Source organism: the organism of the source record quoted next (genome assembly GCF_019968985.1).
Source record: "MAG: Porospora cf. gigantea B chromosome Unknown PgB_NODE_50_length_53917_cov_118.396, whole genome shotgun sequence".
Lineage (NCBI taxonomy): Eukaryota > Apicomplexa > Conoidasida > Eugregarinorida > Porosporidae > Porospora > Porospora cf. gigantea B.
This window is the reverse complement of record NW_027179069.1, coordinates 23,650-43,210: the sequence shown is the minus strand read 5'-3', so window position 1 is coordinate 43,210 and position 19,561 is coordinate 23,650. Positions and strand designations below refer to the sequence as shown.

At 54.6% G+C, this 19,561-nt stretch overlaps 15 protein-coding genes across 26 annotated transcripts; 11 read left to right on the top strand and 4 right to left on the bottom strand.

Annotated features, from left to right (window-relative positions):
• Window positions 1–49: 49 nt before the first annotated feature.
• Window positions 50–1,249, top strand: KVP17_002806 (uncharacterized protein; the record flags this gene model as incomplete). Its single annotated transcript, XM_068519441.1, has 1 exon — window positions 50–1,249. One exon carries the CDS (start codon window positions 50–52, stop codon window positions 1,247–1,249), a length of 1,200 nt encoding a protein of 399 aa, XP_068373575.1.
• A 218-nt stretch (window positions 1,250–1,467) lies between these two features.
• KVP17_002813 (uncharacterized protein) lies at window positions 1,468–3,371 on the bottom strand (the record flags this gene model as incomplete). The annotated part of the gene is made up of 3 exons (XM_068519454.1): window positions 1,468–2,736; window positions 2,777–3,282; window positions 3,320–3,371. 3 exons carry the CDS (start codon window positions 3,369–3,371, stop codon window positions 1,468–1,470), a joined length of 1,827 nt encoding a protein of 608 aa, XP_068373585.1.
• A 169-nt stretch (window positions 3,372–3,540) lies between these two features.
• Window positions 3,541–4,275, top strand: KVP17_002801 (uncharacterized protein; the record flags this gene model as incomplete). Its single annotated transcript, XM_068519432.1, has 1 exon — window positions 3,541–4,275. The coding sequence occupies one exon, from the start codon at window positions 3,541–3,543 to the stop codon at window positions 4,273–4,275; it is 735 nt and encodes a 244-aa protein (XP_068373566.1).
• A 383-nt stretch (window positions 4,276–4,658) lies between these two features.
• On the top strand, window positions 4,659–5,295 carry KVP17_002773 (uncharacterized protein; the record flags this gene model as incomplete). Of its 2 annotated transcripts, XM_068519379.1 has the most annotated exons (2): window positions 4,659–4,708; window positions 4,737–5,295. In XM_068519379.1, the coding sequence occupies 2 exons, from the start codon at window positions 4,659–4,661 to the stop codon at window positions 5,293–5,295; spliced, it is 609 nt and encodes a 202-aa protein (XP_068373518.1). The 2 variants fall into 2 exon arrangements, with proteins under 2 accessions (XP_068373518.1, XP_068373519.1); XM_068519380.1 differs by lacking the exon at window positions 4,659–4,708 and having other exon boundaries at window positions 4,804–5,295.
• A 26-nt stretch (window positions 5,296–5,321) lies between these two features.
• On the top strand, window positions 5,322–8,119 carry KVP17_002802 (uncharacterized protein; the record flags this gene model as incomplete). 3 transcript variants are annotated; one of them, XM_068519433.1, is made up of 6 exons in its annotated part: window positions 5,322–5,449; window positions 5,509–7,011; window positions 7,043–7,126; window positions 7,155–7,246; window positions 7,274–7,575; window positions 7,613–8,119. In XM_068519433.1, 6 exons carry the CDS (start codon window positions 5,322–5,324, stop codon window positions 8,117–8,119), a joined length of 2,616 nt encoding a protein of 871 aa, XP_068373567.1. The 3 variants fall into 3 exon arrangements, with proteins under 3 accessions (XP_068373567.1, XP_068373569.1, XP_068373568.1); XM_068519435.1 differs by lacking the exons at window positions 7,155–7,246; window positions 7,274–7,575; window positions 7,613–8,119 and having other exon boundaries at window positions 5,509–7,072; XM_068519434.1 differs by lacking the exons at window positions 5,322–5,449; window positions 5,509–7,011; window positions 7,043–7,126; window positions 7,155–7,246 and having other exon boundaries at window positions 7,348–7,575.
• A 170-nt stretch (window positions 8,120–8,289) lies between these two features.
• KVP17_002789 (uncharacterized protein) lies at window positions 8,290–9,528 on the top strand (the record flags this gene model as incomplete). 2 transcript variants are annotated; one of them, XM_068519413.1, is made up of 3 exons in its annotated part: window positions 8,290–9,013; window positions 9,051–9,421; window positions 9,451–9,528. In XM_068519413.1, 3 exons carry the CDS (start codon window positions 8,290–8,292, stop codon window positions 9,526–9,528), a joined length of 1,173 nt encoding a protein of 390 aa, XP_068373549.1. The 2 variants fall into 2 exon arrangements, with proteins under 2 accessions (XP_068373549.1, XP_068373548.1); XM_068519412.1 differs by having other exon boundaries at window positions 9,051–9,454.
• A 67-nt stretch (window positions 9,529–9,595) lies between these two features.
• KVP17_002811 (uncharacterized protein) lies at window positions 9,596–10,284 on the bottom strand (the record flags this gene model as incomplete). Its single annotated transcript, XM_068519452.1, has 2 exons — window positions 9,596–9,914; window positions 9,959–10,284. The coding sequence occupies 2 exons, from the start codon at window positions 10,282–10,284 to the stop codon at window positions 9,596–9,598; spliced, it is 645 nt and encodes a 214-aa protein (XP_068373583.1).
• A 29-nt stretch (window positions 10,285–10,313) lies between these two features.
• On the top strand, window positions 10,314–10,598 carry KVP17_002777 (uncharacterized protein; the record flags this gene model as incomplete). The annotated part of the gene is made up of 1 exon (XM_068519390.1): window positions 10,314–10,598. One exon carries the CDS (start codon window positions 10,314–10,316, stop codon window positions 10,596–10,598), a length of 285 nt encoding a protein of 94 aa, XP_068373529.1.
• Window positions 10,599–10,663: 65 nt separating this feature from the next.
• KVP17_002797 (uncharacterized protein) lies at window positions 10,664–11,492 on the bottom strand (the record flags this gene model as incomplete). Of its 2 annotated transcripts, XM_068519424.1 has the most annotated exons (2): window positions 10,664–11,356; window positions 11,385–11,492. In XM_068519424.1, the coding sequence occupies 2 exons, from the start codon at window positions 11,490–11,492 to the stop codon at window positions 10,664–10,666; spliced, it is 801 nt and encodes a 266-aa protein (XP_068373559.1). The 2 variants fall into 2 exon arrangements, with proteins under 2 accessions (XP_068373559.1, XP_068373560.1); XM_068519425.1 differs by lacking the exon at window positions 11,385–11,492 and having other exon boundaries at window positions 10,664–11,200.
• Window positions 11,493–12,176: 684 nt separating this feature from the next.
• On the top strand, window positions 12,177–12,662 carry KVP17_002812 (uncharacterized protein; the record flags this gene model as incomplete). Its single annotated transcript, XM_068519453.1, has 1 exon — window positions 12,177–12,662. One exon carries the CDS (start codon window positions 12,177–12,179, stop codon window positions 12,660–12,662), a length of 486 nt encoding a protein of 161 aa, XP_068373584.1.
• Window positions 12,663–12,778: 116 nt separating this feature from the next.
• On the top strand, window positions 12,779–13,512 carry KVP17_002786 (uncharacterized protein; the record flags this gene model as incomplete). Of its 2 annotated transcripts, XM_068519408.1 has the most annotated exons (2): window positions 12,779–13,088; window positions 13,118–13,512. In XM_068519408.1, the coding sequence occupies 2 exons, from the start codon at window positions 12,779–12,781 to the stop codon at window positions 13,510–13,512; spliced, it is 705 nt and encodes a 234-aa protein (XP_068373544.1). The 2 variants fall into 2 exon arrangements, with proteins under 2 accessions (XP_068373544.1, XP_068373545.1); XM_068519409.1 differs by lacking the exon at window positions 12,779–13,088 and having other exon boundaries at window positions 13,174–13,512.
• Window positions 13,513–13,534: 22 nt separating this feature from the next.
• Window positions 13,535–14,179, bottom strand: KVP17_002782 (uncharacterized protein; the record flags this gene model as incomplete). Its single annotated transcript, XM_068519401.1, has 1 exon — window positions 13,535–14,179. One exon carries the CDS (start codon window positions 14,177–14,179, stop codon window positions 13,535–13,537), a length of 645 nt encoding a protein of 214 aa, XP_068373537.1.
• A 67-nt stretch (window positions 14,180–14,246) lies between these two features.
• On the top strand, window positions 14,247–15,185 carry KVP17_002781 (uncharacterized protein; the record flags this gene model as incomplete). Of its 2 annotated transcripts, none has more annotated exons than XM_068519400.1 (1): window positions 14,247–15,185. In XM_068519400.1, one exon carries the CDS (start codon window positions 14,247–14,249, stop codon window positions 15,183–15,185), a length of 939 nt encoding a protein of 312 aa, XP_068373536.1. The 2 variants fall into 2 exon arrangements, with proteins under 2 accessions (XP_068373536.1, XP_068373535.1); XM_068519399.1 differs by having other exon boundaries at window positions 14,571–15,185.
• Window positions 15,186–15,262: 77 nt separating this feature from the next.
• Window positions 15,263–18,633, top strand: KVP17_002775 (uncharacterized protein; the record flags this gene model as incomplete). 4 transcript variants are annotated; one of them, XM_068519386.1, is made up of 3 exons in its annotated part: window positions 15,308–15,593; window positions 15,622–18,058; window positions 18,087–18,633. In XM_068519386.1, the coding sequence occupies 3 exons, from the start codon at window positions 15,308–15,310 to the stop codon at window positions 18,631–18,633; spliced, it is 3,270 nt and encodes a 1,089-aa protein (XP_068373525.1). The 4 variants fall into 4 exon arrangements, with proteins under 4 accessions (XP_068373524.1, XP_068373525.1, XP_068373523.1 ...); XM_068519385.1 differs by lacking the exon at window positions 18,087–18,633 and having other exon boundaries at window positions 15,263–15,844; XM_068519384.1 differs by lacking the exons at window positions 15,308–15,593; window positions 18,087–18,633 and having other exon boundaries at window positions 15,864–18,062.
• Window positions 18,634–18,771: 138 nt separating this feature from the next.
• On the top strand, window positions 18,772–19,532 carry KVP17_002807 (uncharacterized protein; the record flags this gene model as incomplete). 2 transcript variants are annotated; one of them, XM_068519442.1, is made up of 2 exons in its annotated part: window positions 18,772–19,232; window positions 19,259–19,532. In XM_068519442.1, 2 exons carry the CDS (start codon window positions 18,772–18,774, stop codon window positions 19,530–19,532), a joined length of 735 nt encoding a protein of 244 aa, XP_068373576.1. The 2 variants fall into 2 exon arrangements, with proteins under 2 accessions (XP_068373576.1, XP_068373577.1); XM_068519443.1 differs by lacking the exon at window positions 19,259–19,532 and having other exon boundaries at window positions 18,880–19,251.
• Window positions 19,533–19,561: the final 29 nt, after the last annotated feature.

The following is a 19,561-nucleotide window of genomic DNA, read 5'->3' as shown; positions in this document are numbered from 1 at the left end:
CTAGCACCTACAGAGTCGTACCCACTGTTAATGTGTATTTATTGTTGTGATGAGCTTCGGCTCCGCGTTCCAGTTCGATATTCCGAGCACGAATGCTGTGAGTCTAGCCTCGCAGGACAAGTCTCTGCACAGTCAGAATGAAATGTTCGGCGCAGCGTCGCCTCTGTTGTCCGCCATGACGATGCCTTCGGGGTTTGCATCCCACACGATGCTTCCAGGCCAGATGCCGGCCATGCCCAATGTGGAGGGGGGGCGTCCCGTACTGGCCTTTCCGATGCTGATGCCCATGCCGTACCTTGCCCTTGGGGGAGGTACAGCTCAATCAGCCCCTTTTGGGTCAGGGGTAAAGTCGGAGCCGATAGACTTGTCAAGCAACGCAGCCAGCCCCGAGGTCAAACAAGAACCCAGAGAGCCCAACGCCTCTCCGATGAGGCAGTCATCCATGGCCCTAATGTGGCAGCAAGCTGTGAATGCCCAGTTCTCTGACCTGCAGAAGTCAATCATGACCAACATGGCGCAGAATTTTCAGAACATGTCTATGCCTCTTCAAGAGCCATCGATGGCGTCGATGCAAATGCCAATGCAGCTGGGATCCACCATGCAGATGCCTCACATGGCAGCGCCGCCACCTCAGCCACAGGAACCCAGTATCCCCGCGCATCGTACATCGCAGGTGTATCCACCAGACTCAGTAATCGACGAGAACAAGAAGAAGCCAAAAGTGTCTCGCAGACGAGTGAACAAGAAGGCACAGTCTAAGAAACCCGTGGATCCCGCGGCCAGCCCTCTAACGCCAGAGGACCTCCCCTTCCTCCGACAGGTGGGGACCAGTAGCTCGGCACGCTTGGCGCTGCTGCTTTCTACGGAGTCTGGGCTGCAGGCGCTGGCCGATTCGATGCCGCAGCCGCCAGGGCTAAGCTGGAGACGGGACGTCCACGCCTGGTGCGCGCTGCGTTCCTCGTTGCAGGAGTTTTCCGTCAAGCCTTTCGGATTTGTGAGGGCGTACGAGGAGGCTTTCGCCTGCGTATTCTCTAACTGGATCAAAAGCCCGACCTCTACAACACATTTCCAGTGCAATGCCGCTCTCCTACTTCGGCACTATCGCGGCAAGAAGAAGATCTCGTTCAGACCGGCCACCTTGTGTTTTGTTACGGGGAACAAGAGCATGTTCAGTGTCGAGAAAGAGGGCTGTATGTTAGCATTCGTTTTGGCGGTGCTTGCCAGTCACCCTGAGTTGGGCGGTGGATAACTAAAAGATTGGCTGCATGATAAACTAGTAGCCTAATGAAAAATCGCACCCAAACGTCATCGAAATCTAGTTGAACTAACAGATACAAATCGCACCTAAACAGACACAAATCGCACCTAAACAGATACAAGTCCGAAACTTGATCAACACCTAGTTTCACAGAATTCGTGTGAAGTTTGGCTACTTTGCAATGCAATTGTCAGTAGAACACCGTAGCACTACCGCTCCGCCAAAGACCGTACTTGCATCGTGATCTCGTCGCACAGCCCATCGAAGTACTTCTTGAAAGAGGCGTCGGACTGCTTAGGGTCCTCAAACTTCATGGACGTGACCTTGCTGATCGTGGACCTCAATGTGTTGAAGATAGTGGACCAGCCAATTTTCTTTTCCGTAGGAGCTGTCTCTTGGATCACTCGGAGACACTGCTCGTAGAGGTGCACCACCACCCGCATCATGCCGACGGTCTTCGTCAGAGGGCACATGTAGTCGTAGTCCGAGAAGGCGTTCTGCTGGAGGAAATCCTCACGAATGATTTTAGATACCTCCATGATGAGCTTCTGGTCCTCCGAGAGTGAATCCTTGCCAACGAGCTGGACAATATCCGTCAGCTCGGCTTCGCTCTGAAGGATATCACCCATCTTCTGTCGGAAGTGCACGAACTCCGAGTTGAAGTCGTCGAAGAACGGCTCCAACTGCCGCACGTATTTGGAGAAGGACGATGTCCAGTTGATGGCGGGGAAATGCTTGCGCTGAGCCAGCTTCTTGTCCAGGCCCCAAAAGACTTGCACGATAGACATGGTGGCCGCTGTGACGGGATCCGAGAAGTCGCCTCCTGGTGGGGATACAGCACCGACGATGGTAACAGACCCCTCTCGGTCGGGAGTACCGAGACAGGAGACTCGCCCAGCACGCTCATAGAAGGATGCCAAGCGGGCACCCAGATAGGCTGGATATCCACTATCGGCGGGCATTTCAGCCAGTCGCCCCGAGATCTCGCGAAGAGCTTCGGCCCATCGAGAGGTGGAGTCAGCCATCATTGCGATATTGTAACCCATATCTCGGAAGTACTCAGCCAACGTGATCCCTGTATAGGTAGACGCCTCTCGAGCAGCCACAGGCATGTTGGACGTGTTCGCGACGAGGCAGGTACGGAGCATAATGGATTCCTCCTTGCCATCAATAACAGTGGTCAGCTCAGGGAAGTCTGACAGAACTTCAGCCATCTCGTTGCCGCGCTCACCACATCCTACGTAGATGACTCCATCTGAGTTCGAGTACTTGGACAGGGCTTGACTGATACAAGTCTTGCCGCATCCAAAAGCACCCGGAATTGCACATGTTCCTCCCTGTACGGAAGGAAACAAACAATCGAGTACACGTTGACCAGTAAGTAGGCACGTGTTGCCTTGTAGCTTGTCAACGTATGGGCGCGGCTCACGGACAGGCCAGTAGTGCGCCATGTGAAGCTGCTCCTTGCCTCCGTTGGGCTGAAAGGAACATGAGAAGCGCAAGACGACCGGCACCTACCCTCTCAACCTCGCAGACAACGTCTTCAATGGTGTACTCCCCTGGGGGCGCAAGATAGCTGACACGACCAGTTATCTTCGGCGGCACCATAAGTCGATGCTCCTTGAACAGGTTGTTTTCGAAGACAGTCGCGTAAATGTCTCCTCCCGACACCATGTCGCCAACCTTCACCTTGGCGTGCTTCAGCTCCCAGCGTCGGCTATGGTCGAGGGAGTTGATCGACACACCCTTGGGTACGAAGACGGATCCCGTCTCGTCAGAAATAACCTTCAATGGACGCTGGATTCCATCAAATATAGTGTTCATGATTCCAGGTCCCAACTCGACCGACAGAGGCTGCCCGCTCTTGACGACGGGGTCGCCCACACAAAGTCCGGAAGTATCCTCGTACACCTGGATGTAGGCGTTGTCGTTCTCCAGACGGATGATCTCCCCGACGAGCTTCTCCCAGCCTACTCGAACCAGCTCGTACATTTTAGCACCTCCCATGTTCTCCGCAACGACCACTGCAAAGGGTGAGACATCCCAATATAAAGCACTTACGCGGGCCTGAGACCTTGTAGATCTCGCCCAATTCGCTCTCCTTCATAGTCATTATCTGAATGTTACCAACTAAATGTTTGAATACGTAGTGGGGCAGATAAAATTGTGGGTTCCTGCTTGATGTGCTCTAATGTCAGTGCGAATTGGTCTAAAGGGAAACTGATTGCGTGAAAGGCACGTAGCGGCCGTTTCAAGTGCAATTGCAGTTAAATCGGAGATTTATGGGGCGTGGCGAGAAACCGAAATCTGACGTGAAGACACAGTACGTCAACAGCCCCAAGAAGCCAGGAAAGAAGGCAGACCGCGACATCAAAGACCACATGAAAGGGGCCCGTTTTAGATTCCTCAACGAAAGACTCTACACCGCAACAAGCGACCACGCCTTCGATGAATTCGGCCACGACAAGGCCTTCTTTGAGGAATATCATTCTGGCTTCCGCCTTCAGGCGGGAGAGTGGCCTTTGAACCCCTTGAAAATGATCTCCAAGTGGCTCCGGAATCAGACTGGGCCCCTCCTCGTGGCTGACATGGGCTGCGGAGACGCCGATCTGCAGGCTGAGCTGCAGGACATTCATCAGGTCTACTCGTTCGACCTCGTGTCCACCAGACCTGAGGTCATTGCGGCCAACATCAAGGACGTGCCTCTGGAAGACGCGAGCGTGGACGTGGTGGTGTTCTCGCTGGCGCTTATGGGTACGGACTGGCCAGCCTTCCTGTCTGAGGCCCGACGAACGATGAAAGTCGGTGGAACGCTCGTGATTGCGGAGATCGTTTCGCGTCTGAACACAGGGAACAAGTTTATTGCGGCTGTTGAGTCCCTCGGCTTCAAGAGGACTACTGAACAGATCATCAACGACTACTTTGTTATTTGGAGGTTCAACAAAGAGGCTGCGAAGCCTCGCGCTGTTCAAATCGATTCAGGGCTGCTCACGGCATGCAAGTACAAAATCAGGTGAGGTTGGAGGGCGATTTCGGGCCTCCGTTGCGGAGAAGACACTTCACTGCTGAACGTGGCCGGGCAGGCGACCCTTGCCGCTGCAACCACTGAACCGCGGCAGGAGGTGCTCGTCTCTTTGGGTAGTCGGTAATCTCACGCACTGGATCTAGATCGCCACTGGTGACCCTCTCTGTGAAATAGAGTTCTTCACTGATCAGACGTTTCGACAGGTATGAGCGAGGTTTCGTTCCAACAAAATCTTCAGACATATCTGCGGGTATCATCGAATAAATTGGATTGGCAACTAGTCCACATGGGCCTCAGTTACAGCCCTTTCACTGTTCCGAGATATCATCTCTATTTTTGTGTCTGCACACGGCTCAATCATCATACAGTGCACACATGGTGTTAACTGGCATCCGTCGTGGCCTCCACAAGCTGCGCGCTCGTCGGTGAGACACAGGAGATTGTTTCATTAAGGGCTCTAACCCCGTTGATAGTAGGCGTCGGTTTGCTGCTGTGGCTCCTTGTGCCAGCAGACATGGTCATGCCTAGTGCTGTGTTCAACCAACTGTCGCCGTCGCTGTTTCTGGAAAAAAGACCGATGCGGTGCGTAAGCAGTTCGCTGGCAGAGTTCTTTTCTAAGAAGACTCCTCCTCTGGGTCTGCGGACATTCTGTGCCATCTTGCGGTTCCGAGCTCGCAACCGCATCTGGCTGCAACGCCAGATATCAAGGTACCTTGGATGTCTCGCACCACGAATGCTGACCTACGGGACGTGCCTCACTCGATTTATCCGGTTGAAGATCGACAGTTGGCCTCATCTCGCAAATCGCGTGCTGGCCCCCGCCAAGTACATCGCCGACACGTTCAACCCGGAGAGCCAGCTCGACTTAGAGATATCGCTCGCTGTCCTTCATGCCATTGCTGCCCTAGCGGCAGCTTCGTGCCTGATCAAAGGGCTCTGCCGGTCAGGAGCCAGCGGTCTCCCGCGTCGTGTGTTCGAGAAGCTTCTAATTCATGACGGCGAAACCGAGTGATGATGTTGAAATGAAATATTTCCGAAATGCGACTACAAAATCTGCGTCTTGAACTTTCAGCCGATCAAATGGTAGCAGTGGTCATGAGCACCAGGCAATGGACTCGAAGTCCCGTTACAGAAAATGATTTGGAGGAGGCTCGTCAGGCCCTAAGGTGGGAGATATGTTTGGTATCTCGTTTTCTTATTTATGTTTTGTTGTCATCCTTCGCAGGTATGGCCAACTCTCAAATCGGCCTGCCGACTCTACTACCTTTGAGCGCAATTTAAACGAGGCTGAATGCGGTTTGCAAGGCCGATCCGGTTGTCTCACGGTGCGAGAAGCGGCAAACCTCTACGATTGTCTGTTCGGGACAGCCTATGATGAGTTGCGACTGCGCCAGATCTTTGAGTCAGAACTGCGGCAGTGGATACCTGAGATTCTGGAGAAGGCCTGGTCCCGCACAACGGAACTCAACCACCTGACGTCTCCTTTGTTGCGGTTTCCCACCGATGTCAGAAGACGTTCGGCGTCGCATTGTGGAGCAGCTATCGTGGCGGCTGTGAGCGAAGGCACCGTGGACGACGTGTACAACTCGCTTCTGGCGGATAGCCAGTCATTCGAGGACGGGCTGCCTACGGCTCTACCAAAGCCCTACAAGTTGCTACTACTCTCCGCAGCGGGTTGCCTCTACCGCTGCTCCGATCATATTCGTCGTGTTGTGAGCGTGTCCACATTTTTCATGTTGATTGAAGCCTTTCATAGGGGTGAACTGAGGGATTACGAACCCGACGTAATGTTCCCCTGGGCGGGGTTGTTGAGTCCGCCGATGTCGCGCGCATACGAGAATCACAGCGTGTATACAAAGGAGCTGTTCCAAAGGTTAAGCAAACTCGACTGGGTTGAGGCCCTCAACAGCCCAGATTTCCGCCTTCCTACAGATGCCGATAGTAACTTGATAGCGATGCCTGCGTTTTTCATGCCCCAGCACTACTCCCGCTTCCACTTACTACCCTTCCACTTGATCCAAGACGAGGCCACAGACATGGGCGAGATCTCTTGGGAAGGAGCCGTGGCGTGCTTTCGTCGTGACAGCGTCAGGCAGGTTTGGCAGCAAGCTGCGGAACTCCCGCTTCCGCTGGGCTCAGTTGTCGTTCGCTGGTTGGTTACTCTCCAACGACGACTGACCACTAGGTTTTTTGACGTTCACAGCCATTTCAGACGCTTGAGATGTTGTATCCCTCATCATCTCTCGCAGATGGTCCACGAGGTACAACTACTGTTGGGAGTAGCGGAACCGCTGTCTCGCCGAGAAAGAAATGCCGGAAGTACCTTCATCGACAAGTTGATCTTGAAAAACTTGAAGATTGTGGCTTCGCTGCCCTTTAGTCCTCCACCAACCCTGCTCAATGAGGTGCGTTGCAAAAAGCAGCTGCTAGAGGTCGTGCGGGCCATTCTTGAGGAAACTGTGCCAATGGTCGAACACGAAGCAACTCACTTGGTGTTGAGAGAATGGAGGACGATTGAAAATTGTGTGTACTCCTTGAAGTCAAAGGAGTGGATGAGAACTGCCAACTGCGTAGACCAGGACACCAACTGCCTGATGTCCAGGAGCAAGACATCACACCTCTCGAAGTCGCAGGCCACATCCACGCACAAGCCCCTACCTGCTAACCCAAGAATCGTACGGAAAATCTGCCCTAGCTGGACTGTGCTTCCGACGACCTCAGTAAACCCGTCAGCCTCTCATGAGATGACCTTGGGCCAGATCCTGGTGCACCTCAGAACGCGCTCCTAAAAAAAACACCATAATGGCAGTCAGGGTGCATGTGTACGATCTCTCGAGAGGCTTGTGAGTTTTCCTTGCCTTTCTGACGCAGGGCGAGAAATTTCGGGCGTCTAGCTGCAGGCGTGGATATCGAGGGCATTTGGCATACAGGTGTGGAGGTTTTTGGCTCGGAGTACTTTTTCTGTGGGTAACGGCTTCGTATCTAAGCAGCCGGTGGGATACAGAACCTGGCCCACTCCGAGGTTCAACGGAGCTACAACCTTTCTCCGACTCGCACATTGGAAATGGGCCGCACCGAAAAGTCCGCCTCCGAGCTGCGGGCCTACCTCCAGTCCGTGTCACACCAGTTTACTATGGAGTCGTATAACCTCATATCGTGGAACTGCAACCACTTCTCAGACAAGGTAGTCCGGTTTCTGTGCCCGTCCATGTCACTGCCAAACGCCATTCTCAACCAACACCAAACTCTGCTCGCCACGCCGCAGGGCCAGCAGATCCTGCATATTATCGAGGTGAGACCCTTTTGGGTGCCTGTGTCATGTTCTCCAGCGGTTCCAAGGCTCGATGGGAGGCATGGACCCCATGGCACGTGCCCCGACTGCCCCAGTTTCCGTCGCCAACAATTTCACCAGCAAAAACGCGGCCCTTCATGAAGCCGTCTCTGGGATAGCCGCGCCTCCCAGCACGCAGCTCACCTGTCTGGACACTTGCGCTCGCCTCGGCAAGAATGTGTGTCTCAATGCAACCGAGGCTAAATACCGACGCATCGTGAAATCAAACGCTCGGATGAAGAGCAACGTGTTGGATGTCCCCGGCGGCGCCCGATTAATCGAGGCCATGGGGTTCCAGAACGACAACGACGCCTACGTATTCCCTGCTCCTGAGGCTGATAGACTGCGGACGCTGCGCCAATGCTACAAGGACCTCGAGAACTACGCAGCTGCCATCAGAGGTCTACCCGTGACTCTACCCACGCCGGCCCAGGAGAACTACGACCAGCAGGCTGCTCAATTGATTGAAATGGGGTTCACAGACCAGCAGAAGAATCTGGAGTAAGCAACGGCAGGGAGCGCACACAGAGCATTGAGGCGGAAGCGGGGCGACGTCAACGCCGCCATCGAGCACTTGCTTGGGAATCCCTAGAGCCTGCAAGCCCACTGGGAACCGTTGAATCTGGCAATGCGTGCTGTGCTGTGGCGACCTCGGTATTTTCTGTTTTACCAACTATGGATGTGCAAGTTGTTGTGCTAGCCGCAGGTTCCGGGGCCCTCCTGCCTACGGTGATATCTGATGGCTACCTTAAGGCTTGCGTGCCACTAGTAGGCTCCCCTCTCATCAGTTTCGTGCTGCGAATGCTGGGCGACTGCTGTGGTAAGGTCAATGTCACAAAATGTGTGGTGATCACGAAGCAGTGCGAAGAGGCTCAGATTGCTGACTGTGTGCCCAAGGTTCCATTTGAGATCAGCATTCAGGCTGTAGATGATGCCGCGGTGGAAAAGGGCACAGTCGAGTGTCTTAGGCACGTTCATCTTGATGATCAACCGACTCTGGTCTTACCTTGCGACATTGTGGGTCCCCTTCAATTGGACAAGATAGTAGATGCTTTCAAAGGCGCCGCTGTCGTCGCGCTGATGAACCCTGAGCCTGTGTACAAGACCCACGCAAGCCATAAGACATGGGCGGTGGTTGACGCCAACAGATTGCTATTCTTCCGCGACGCATCGGAGTTCGAGATCGGCGGGAATAATGACCTCGTTTTACCTCTTCGCACCCTTCTGGCGTCTCCAAGTGCCACCCTGTACTCAGAGGCCCAAGATCTGCACACATACTTGTTCTCCGCGGCCACAATGCGCTACATTCGGTCGGACGCCCTGCCAAGCGACACGGACTTCATCCGTGGCGATCTGCTGCCCTACCTCACTGCCTATCAGGACAGCGATGAGATGCAAGGTAAGCGTGCTGTAAGTTGGCGGTTCACATGTCCCAGAGTGGTTTGAGGGTAAGCCTGTCAGATACTGTTTTGCTGACCCTCCATGCGTGCGTATCGCCTCCAGACTCGACCTCGAGGAGACCACTGTTCGTCTTCTCAATCCGAAACCCGAGATCCTTGCGAAGACAGTGCCCCCGTGTCTGCACCCAACCATCTCCCCAGGTCAAAAGGACGCTGTCGTTGCCGACGGAGCCGAAATAGGCGCCAAGGTCCAGCTGAAGCAGTCAACAGTGGCCGCTGGCTGCGTCGTCGGAGCCAACGCTCGACTGCACCGTACGATCCTGCTTCCGGGGGCCTCTGTTGGTGCTGGGTGCCAACTGAGGAGCTGCATTGTCGGCGCAGGCGCTGTGGTGGGCGAGAAATGCAAGGTGGGCACTTTGCTAACGGGGAAACTCAGCTAACAAACGTAATCGTGAATGCTGGCGCTGTTGTCGAGAAGGAAGAGAAGGCGGAGAACCAGAGCGTGGAGGCGTAATGCCACGCGAACGAATGTGTTGTCGCTCCTGTGGTTGTACCTGACTTTCTGCAACAGGAAATCTTTTCTACGTTTTGGTTTCGAACCCTATGAAACGCGCTGTGGGATTACGGTTCGTTAGTACGACGAGTACGAAGCATAAGAACTGGACGTGCGGGAACTGCCTGGGCTGCACGACGTCGAGCTGCTTGAGCTGCGGGAACTGCGAGAACCGCGAGAACTGCGAGAACTGCGAGAACTGCGGGAACTGTGGGAGCTGGAGCTGGAGCTGAGGGCGCTGTACGATCTGGACGCCGAGAGGCGGGCGCTGCGGGGTATTCGAGTACTCTTGGAGGCGTTCTGCGGAGAGAAGTAGCGGTGGAGCCAATTCTGGTTCGGCGGTGTAGCTGCGGGAATGGCAGGTGGGATTGGTACTTGAGGAATAACGCACGGCACTGGTAACGGCATAGGCTGGTACTGAGCGGGTAACGGCATCGGCTGGTACTGCGCTGGTAACGGCATGGGCTGGTACGGCGCTGGCTCGAAATGGAGAGGCTCGCCCGGAGAAGGCGCCGGACCGATAGGAAGGAACCCTCGAGGTTGAATCTGCTGAACAACCACTTGCTGCATGGAGCAGCCATCTGTGACAGGTGAGGTCGGCAGTTGGAATTGACACGGGTCCTCGAGCTGGGCCTCTAACGGGTACAGGTGTCGAGCAAAGGTGGCAAGCAGCGGCGACGTCGAGGGGATAACTTCGTGAGAGAGATGCAGTCTCATGGAAGCGATAAAAAGCGGAATACGTAATTATGAGAGCGCGCTTCACGTCAGGTGACCTGAAGGGGTACCTCCCTGTGGCTCCTCTGGCGGCATCGATTTCAACCGTGATGTTCGTGGATCAGGTGACGAATCGGACCTTGGATGCCACTTCCAGACCGCCCAGCCCCGATATCCTGTCTGACATGGTATCTGGCGGTGCGGTGGTCTTTATGCTACTGATGAGTGTTGCGCTGTTCGTCAAAGGTGCGCTGGAGTTGAGAAGGCGGCGCCCTTGGGTTGCAGCGTCGAAGTCAGAAGACACCACCCTTTTGTGACACGTCTGTGACTCTACGTCTGGTCTGTGATTTAATATGCGACTAGTGAAGCCTTTATACAGAGTTCACCCAATGAACGAAACGCGACGCTTTTCCACTGGCGCCACATCACGCAGGTCTGGCCGAACAACACAAGAGTGAGCAGTGCCGTACAGCCACTTGCTATCTGGAGGACGCGACGGTTTCGGCGTGCTCGGAAACTGGAAGCCCGCAGCGCGTGGAGGGCCCATAGGATGACTAAGCAGACTTGGGGGGACCACTGGGGGATCAAGGGGGGGCTTTGCTGCAACACAAGGCCGCGACAAGAGTGGGGTCAGCGTAGGAAACCGCCGAACGAGTCGCTGTCTTTCCGAGAGTTGACTGTGGAGTGTGTCCACCCAGTAGAGGTAGCGCCTCAACTCCATTATGCCTGAGCTGCTGCTGTTGGCGCTGGTGAAAGGGACCAGTCTGGCTGGCAACTCTTCGGGGAACGCCGCAACGGGCACCTGCCTGCAGTAACGGTACGTCTGCCGTTCCTTCTCCACCTTTAAAGGGAGCGCCTTCCACGGCGTCGCTCCTAGTTTGTCCTGGTCAGTCATATCGAAACTAGCAATCTGTTGCATAACCAGTTGTTTAGCGGTGGCGAACTCTCCTGGTCGCAACCTAGATCTACGCGTTAGCGCCTTGCGCGTTAGTGCAGGTGTGCGCGTCGCCTGGCCCTCCAAGAACTCTCTGAGCTCTCCCTCCCGTCTGTTGAAGCCTGGCAAATCATTAACTGGCTGGGTAGCGTGACGGCTCGACACCCACCTTATTGACCAGACATGCCCCTTCCCTTTTAAATTGACGGCAACCTTTCACTAGCCCCTCTTCCGGCGAGATGCAGATACGGCGCTCGCCAAGCGCCGCCCAGACCATTATTTCAATTTTATGGATTTCGAGCTGTACTTGCTGTGCAACGTCTCTGGTATCCTCATCCTCTCAACGATATTCATACTCTTACTCTCGACACCACATCCAAAAGAGCTATGACTGAAGGCAGACCTGGAGGCCCATTAAGACTGAAGAAAGATGTCAAAGCAGCAAAGATCAAGAAAGATAGAGACACAAAGCGCGCCAAATCCACCGAAAAGAAAGCTCAACCGCTTCGTGAAGTGGAACTCGCGGCAGACGTGAGAGCTGGTGAGCAGTTGACTCCCGCCGAGAAGGCGTTTCGTATTGCCAAGAAACACCGCGAGGCCTCCCGCATCCAGCAGAAGGTTTCTCTGACGCACAGAGAGCGCGTCGAGAAGCTCAACCAGAGTCTCTCACTGCAGACGGAACGTGGGATATCGGCAGCACTCTCACGCAGACTTCGACATTCCCAAGGTAGGGCCAGGCTAGAAGCCATGTGGGTCGCGCGTGGGACTCGACGAGTGCGTTTTATGACTGGATTTTTGTGCATTTGGAGCAATGGGCAACGCAGAAAAGACGCGGTGCACGTGTGGTCCATCGAACCGGCATCGTGCCATTTGCTTAAACAAGGTCCCACTTGCCGTCGGAGCTATAATGCTCGCTGTTGCTTTCACAGCCTGGGGCCTCTACGAAATAATATCTACCGCAATGTCCCCAACGATAGGATGGGCACAGGTGGGGACTATGATCATGGGCAGTTTCAAACTCGTGATTGCGGCTGGTGGGTTTGCCTGCGTCATTAAACGCTGGCCTATGGGAAGCCACTTGCTTTACGTCGGCTTCAATGTCTACCTAGTTTCGACCGCCGTCCAATTCGTGACCCAGTGGCTGGAGTGGCTCATGGCGCTGGCCGGACACACCACCGACGACGGCTTACCCTGGATACCGACCACTCAAGACATCCTTTACATGGTTGGATCCACGGTTCTCTTCGCTGTCAGCATGCTCATCAGCTGCTGTTGGGTGTTCGGTCTGTTGGGTAGTTTGAAAATGGTGCTCTCCGTTGGAGGCACCGGCTGGGAGAAGAAGAACTTCGTGGAGATCTGTGAAGAGCTAGAACGGAACCTTCTGGAGGAGCAGAAGAACAAGGAGTACGAAGAGCTCGAGGCGCGATTCTCGGGCTCGGATGACTGAGTGTGAGTCTATAGACCCAGTGTTTAGGCTTGTCACCTCCGATTTTTGAATGAACTACTCCCATGCCTGCTCATTCGATGAGACCGGCAAAGATCTTTTTTTATCCTTGTGACGTGATGAATCGCGATCAAGCAGAGTCTCTTGGCGCTTTCCTTATCATCGATGGCACAGACGAATGGCTTACCGAATCGTTCAACGCCTTGACCAGCGAGCTAGCTAAGAGAGCAACACCAGTGCGCACCTGGCGCAAAGGAAACGACGAACGACTCCAGCGAACTCTACACAGAGCGCCTACACGTGAGGGGAAGCCTTCGGAGAACATCTGGGTAATGAGTAGAGGCCGTCGGCAAAGGTTGTCGGAGGTGGTTCCAGTTCACTCAACCGCTCCTGCAAACAATGCGCAGACGATAACTGAGACAAACGAGTGTAAGTAAGGGCAGCTGATGGCAACGCAGTCAGAGCGGAGGGGGCGTTGTTGCCGAGGCCCAACGACCTGTGCGAGTTGGAGAGGATGATTGTGGAGTCCTTACTATTTCCGGAGGAGACGCTCAAGGCCGACGGCTCTACAAACCTTCAAGTGATACCATCCCCTTTGAGACCCCAGCAGCCTCAGCCTGTATTTGTTTCGCCCGAAGAGACAATTGCCTCCAGCGAATCCCAAGAGAGTGAGGAGATCGAGGAGATCGAGGAGATCGAGGAGATCGAGGAGATCGAGGAGATCGAACACTCAAGGTCCTCCCCTCCTCCACTAGAAAGGCATGGCGCTCGCCAGGAGGCGTTCCTGAGGGAGTATCAAGAGTTTTGTAGAGATCGAAGTGCTCTGTTCGGTCGACGGCCTCATACGCTCTAGACAAGTGTTATTTGCACATTCATCAGTTCGCCGGAGGTCGTGGCTGCCCGTGATTGGTCTGCACCCACACTGTGCCCGAACCCGTGAACTTCATCGTGTGTCCCTCTCCCGCAACAAACCGCGCCTTGGTACCACCAGGGCGGAATACAGACCAGTCCAAGCCGGAGCTGTAGCCAACGCAGTTTTCGTTGTCAACAATGACGGTGTTGCCCTCGAGCTCGTGGGTGATCACTTTGCCTCCAGCACAGAACCAAACCTTTACGTCTCCTTCCTTTGCGGTGCAGGTCAAGAAGGTGGTTTGCCCAGTACGCATTCCCTTCAGCCCGGTGAACTTCAACGACATTGTTACGTCGCCACTAGCCGCGACCCAGCTGCCCTGCTTAATGTAGATCTTCTCGCCTTGCGCAAGCGTTCTCTCCACGATGACGCCGCTGGTGGCGGTAGCCAGCTCCATCCATCCTCCGGTGGCGGTGGTAAAAGTGTTGAGAAATGCGCTCTCGCCTCCAAGACAGCAGCGCCGGAACGCGCTCATCAAGCCGCCTGAAGCGCCTACCTTCATGTCTAGTCCTTCCATGGCGATCATTGCACCTGGCTCAGCAACAAGCTCCTCGCCAGCTTGCAGGTCGACTCGAAGGGCATATCCGCCTTGGATCAACTCCGTTTTCATTCCGAATTGTGGAGCACAATGCACACAATTTAAATTCACTTGAATGTCATGAAGCAATATTCATAATATGCTGAATGCGCAACGTGCGATGACTACGCCACGTGTACTTGTCGACAGATCACTCCCTTCTTCGGAGGAGAGAGATTGTGCGAATGCCCTTCGGGAGGAACACAGATCTCTCATTGAAGCTTTAAAACATCCTGATGATGACGTGATTGGCGACATTCGCATTTCAAGGTTTCTCCGTTGTAATGGGGGAAGCAAACGAAAAGCATCAAAGGCTTTCAAGCACTTCTTGGAGTTTCGAACAGAAGGAGATTATCGAATTGAACGCCTACGAAAGGTTGTAATCGGTTTGCCACCCAACGAATTTATCTCCTGGTGTGCCGGAATGAGGAATCCTTACTTAAAACTCGCCCCTTTCTGTGGTGAAACAGAAGATCACGACGTCGTTTTTTGGGTTTGGAACGGTGGGATTGATGGTGAGCAGTTCATTCACAACCGACCTGAAGGTCACACGATACACGCAGACATGGATTTCCTTGTCTGCGTCCTGGAGTGGCTAATGTGGTACCTCAATGACCAGTCAAAGAAGCACAGCGCCATGTGTTACTCTGTTAAGGTCGTGGATTTCGATGGAATGCGAGAGAAGAAGAACCCGGTTTTCATGACCGAAACGAGGCACCTGATGAAGTTCATGATGGCCCAATTCTCCGGCAATTATTGTGACCACGATTCCCTCTTTCTACTACTTAACACTCCTTCTTTTTTTGGCGTGATTTGGACCGTGGTGAAACTCTTCATGAGCGAGCGACAGCGACGGAAGGTTGCCATTGTGGATACGCCCACGTCCAATGAACTCCTCGGAACACTGTTACCAACTGCTTGTCTTCCCTCGCGATTCGGGGGCACAACGTGCGCCAGCGATGATCTTTACGTGGCGATCGACGACAAGGAGGCCTTTGAGAAGCTAAAAGTTATCACCAAGGCGTGGACTCAGTGGTAATGGATCTCTCACGGTGGCACCAGCTGAGTTGTGAGGTGCCAGCAGATCTTCGGAACTCTCTCCATGTTGTCTGTGCCATGTATTTAGTTATCACACCCAATTTGAATTGTGCAGCAGCTGAAATGGTTTTCGCGTTGGAAGTGGTCATGCTCAAACTCGCGCAGGACGGGCACACAGTCACAGACTTCTTGGCCGATCTCTCACGGCGGCATCAGCTGAGTTGTGAGGTGCCAGCAGATCTTCGGGACTCTCTCCGCGATGTCGTCGCGCTGCCCGCGCCTACCAAGCATTTTGACATCTCCAGGTTTCGCAATGTACATGCCCGGTCGATCTCGGAGCTGTTGCTAACGGCCTCCAGGCTGCTGCATGCGAGCGAGCGGCCCTGGTTGGCTCTGGATTCTAACGTCAGTGAGTACAGCGGCGACATCTTACGCAGAAGACGGCTCGTCTGTTTTCCGAGGAACGGCCTGGTCCAGGCTGCTGGAATTGATACCTACCGCGGCCTCCTTGACACTTCTGTGCAATTGCTGGCTGTTTCAGCGCCTAGCGACGACGAATGGTGCAGTGGGGGAGCGAGTTCGATATGTTCAGTTGAGTGGGCCTACGCTGACCGTTGTGCGCTCGCGACGTTTCCCCAAGATGCCGGGTCTGCAGCCTAGAACGTCCGCCAACCCTTTGATGGAGCGGGTAATGAAGCAGAACCACCACAGTCGCCGGAAACGACGGGGTCCTCGAGGGGGACACCTGGACACCACACGCACCCGCGACCCCTCCTGCCTCCTGAGCCAACCGTTGGCTGGCAGCCCTACCACCACGCTGGTCGGACGAACGTTATACACCTCCTCTGGTTTCCGAAGGAAGCTCAAGCTGGACTCTTTTCCGCTTGAGACGTCCGTTGACAGTCTCCTCCAACGTGTCTTCGTGTCCTCTCCAGTCAGCTGCGGATGCCTGATGTGCCTGTTCCTCAGAGATTGCTGCGAGCGGCTTAGGGAGAATGTCGCAGGCGTCGACCGCTTGACTCCCTCTTTGTGTCTGACGTGTCCGGCAACGGCTATGGGCAGACATATCGCAGCAGCCGAGGTCTCAGTCACTGGCCGCCCGCATTCAAAACATCCTTGCCCGTTTGATTTCAGCCCCGAGGAGAGCGGACAGGTCGTAAGCTCCTTGGTGTTTCAGGAGCTTACGGTCCCCCGTTCTCAGATGTGTGAGTTTCTGCTTCTGGCGGCCGATGCAATCGCGCCTGCCGGTCTCCGAAGCCTGCTGTCTCGCCGGAAGTGGCGCCGATACATCTGCGACATAGTGTTGCTCCACAAAGGGGAAGTCATCACCATGCACTCGCTTCTCCAAGGCATTGCGATCGGCCCGCTGCTGTCATCTTTTGACGTAGAACCCACTCAGGCTCTCCAAGCGCGATTGTGCCTTCTGCTTGCCCGGATGTTTGCATTCGTGGGTTCCTCTGTGTGCTCGTTGGTCAAGGCGAGCTTCGTGGCTATGGACAGCGAAACTGAAGGTCACAGACTGCTGTTCTTCAGGAAGATTGTAGCTCAAAGGCTGATCAAGCATCTGACAAACTCCTTAACGATAAACCATGAGCCTGTGGCGGCCTGCAAGTACCAACCATTACTTCGGTGGACGGCTAAACGTACTGGTGCCCGGCCTCTGGTCGATTGCGCGGCGCGAAACAGCGGTAGGTTGTTCGCCGGGCTTGCGGAAGGAGATATCCTCGAAGGAGCCGCAACCATAGCTCAGCGACGCATGTCGATAAACGCGGCCACTGCTCCGATATTACGGCGGTTGACGGCGTGGATGGAGTGCTATCCGCATGGCATTTCGGTCATGGGGTTCAACCACGTGCTTCTGCGCTTGCGAGCCTACATCCAAGCCCTTGACCTTTCTAACAGACGCCCCCTGCGCTTCTACGTCGCGGTGGCCGACTTGTCTGGATGCTTTAACGAGTTGAGGATATCCGACCTCAACACTCGCTTGAAGCAGCACCTGAGTCGGTCCACTCTCGATACTGCCCTAAGGAGCTCTTTATTCTTCTGCACGCTTTTCCGCGACCGAGGCGGACCGAACGCCTTCCGCATTGCCAAGCTGGCAATGCGATCGTTCCATGGCCTGGACTGCCATGTTCCCTCGGTGCTCGACGACAGCTTAAACTGGCTCGACACGCGGCAGCGGAACCAACTTCGAGAGGCGCCGAAGGTGAAGCTGCTCAGTGTGGTGGTCCCCAGCACTCTGCTCTACCTTGGAAATCTAACCAGTGACGTGACGAGTTTCTTGCGCCTCTTGGATGAACGCTACTCGTTTAGAGTAGATGGGCTGGCCTTTCGGCCGACACTGGGCATTCCGCAAGGATTGGCGGCCTCACCACGATTCTGTGCCCTCTACTACGACAGCATCGATCGCGAAACCGACGCTGCTAACCGCATGGGGAAAGCGCTGGCCTTGCGTTGGGTCGACGACTTCCTGGTGGTCTCGACAGAGCGAGCTGACGTCGAGGCCTTTCTCCACATGCTCCTAGAGGAACGTTCGTGGGGTAATAACGTAAAGGAAGAGAAGGTGAAAACTAACTTCGACTATCAGTCACCGAACCACACATTCACCGGCGAGAGCCGCTTACAGTGGTGCGGTATCGACGTCGAGCTGCCGAACGAACAGTGGCAGGAGCTGGCAGGCGTCGATTCGTCGCCGCCGAGCCGCGGACGCAAAAGACAGCTGCCGGTCCGTGAACGGCCACCCAAAAGAGGGTGCTGCACAGGCAACGTTCGTCTGGACCTGGGACTCCCCGCGACAAAGTACGGATCCTGTCCGATTCGAGGCTTGCTTTGCTTGCAGCCTACGTTCCGGCACCGGAAGCGCATAGCAACAGGGTAGGGGATGTGGAAATGGCTCATCTAGTGACACTACCACTTACGTCCACACCTTTGAAGGCGCCATGTACGTGAAGCTTTGGGCATACGCCAACATCAAGCTCCGTCACGGCCTCTTCACCTGTTCGGAGGTGAACAGCGCGCTTCAAGTAGCGAGGAATGTCGCCGTGCTCGTGCGCGTAGCTATGATGCGCCTCGTCCTCGCAGTGAAGCTCCAACGTCGGAATCTCCTTATCACGAACACCCTCCCTGACCCCGTTAGAACCCGAGATTTGGTGGCGAAGCTGCTGAAGCGGCTCATTTCGAATCTGGTTCTCCCTCATGTGACTATCGACAAGGATCATTGCGTGTCCCGCCCGTTCGACTTCACTCGGACCTGCCTGATGCTAACAGCGGCCCTCAGCGCAAGGGAAGTGCTCGCTGCGAGACAAGACCCAGCATTAGCCCTGGCAAAGTGCTATCTGCGCCGAATTACAGAGAAGTGGGCTGAAGAGCGCCAGACCAGCGCAAAAGAGCTACTGGCGCTCCTCCAGCCCACATTCTTTCCCAGAACGTACAGAACCATCCAAAGATGATGAATCAATCTCCGTTCCGAACGTGAATTCACGACGTATCTTTCAGGGCTCCAGGTGCATTTTTTAGACGTGCCTCCTAATCTTCACTTTTCGTGTCTGTTCTCACCTATATTACGCTGGGAAGTATTTTGCAAAACAATGATGGACTGCAGCAATTGCGGAGACAGCGGTGCCGGTCGCTTTTGCACACCGTGCCTCTCGTTGAAAGCCAATCCTCGCGAGCTCGTCTACCTGTGTAAGTTGTCGATGAAGATCTTCGGTGGGCCAGTACCGCAGGCATCGTTTGTTCCCAAAGACGATCCGCAAGTGCCGCCCTCGCAGTCGACGCTAGCCAAGGAGATAACATTGACCTACGCGAACCTCTGTTCGCAAGGGCTTGATGGCAAGTTCATCCTGGGTCGAGCGCACCTAAAGAGCTACCCACGACACAGACTGTTTGACGCCATCGAGCTCCAAGAAGGGATGCCGCCGGAAACAAGTCTTGTTACTGTAGCTCATGAGATGTTTCACGGAATAGTCTTCCTGAGCGGAATGGTGCTCGACGCTTCTCTGGAGGAAGCCATGGCGGTAGCGTTCTCTGCGAGCGTCATGAGGAGACAGTGGGCAGCATTTCAGTAACACACAGCCTTGAAGACATTGAGAACAGACGAGTCGCTTCCAAATGCAGGCGTGACTGTCTGCTACACCTCCTCAAAACGATCACTGCCTCCAGTCTGTCTCCTATCGACCGCTACCTCTTCGTGATTCCCTCACTGAACCAATCTCTTCGGCACTTCACCTGGTTTGCCCTCCTCAGATCCAAGATAGACATTGCGTGTTTGACTAAGGAGATGGGGAGGATTATGGAGAGGCCGCTGCCCGCTTACCGTCTGCAATACCAAGCTATCGTTGATGTATAAACTAGTTGACGTGACTGTACCGCAGACTC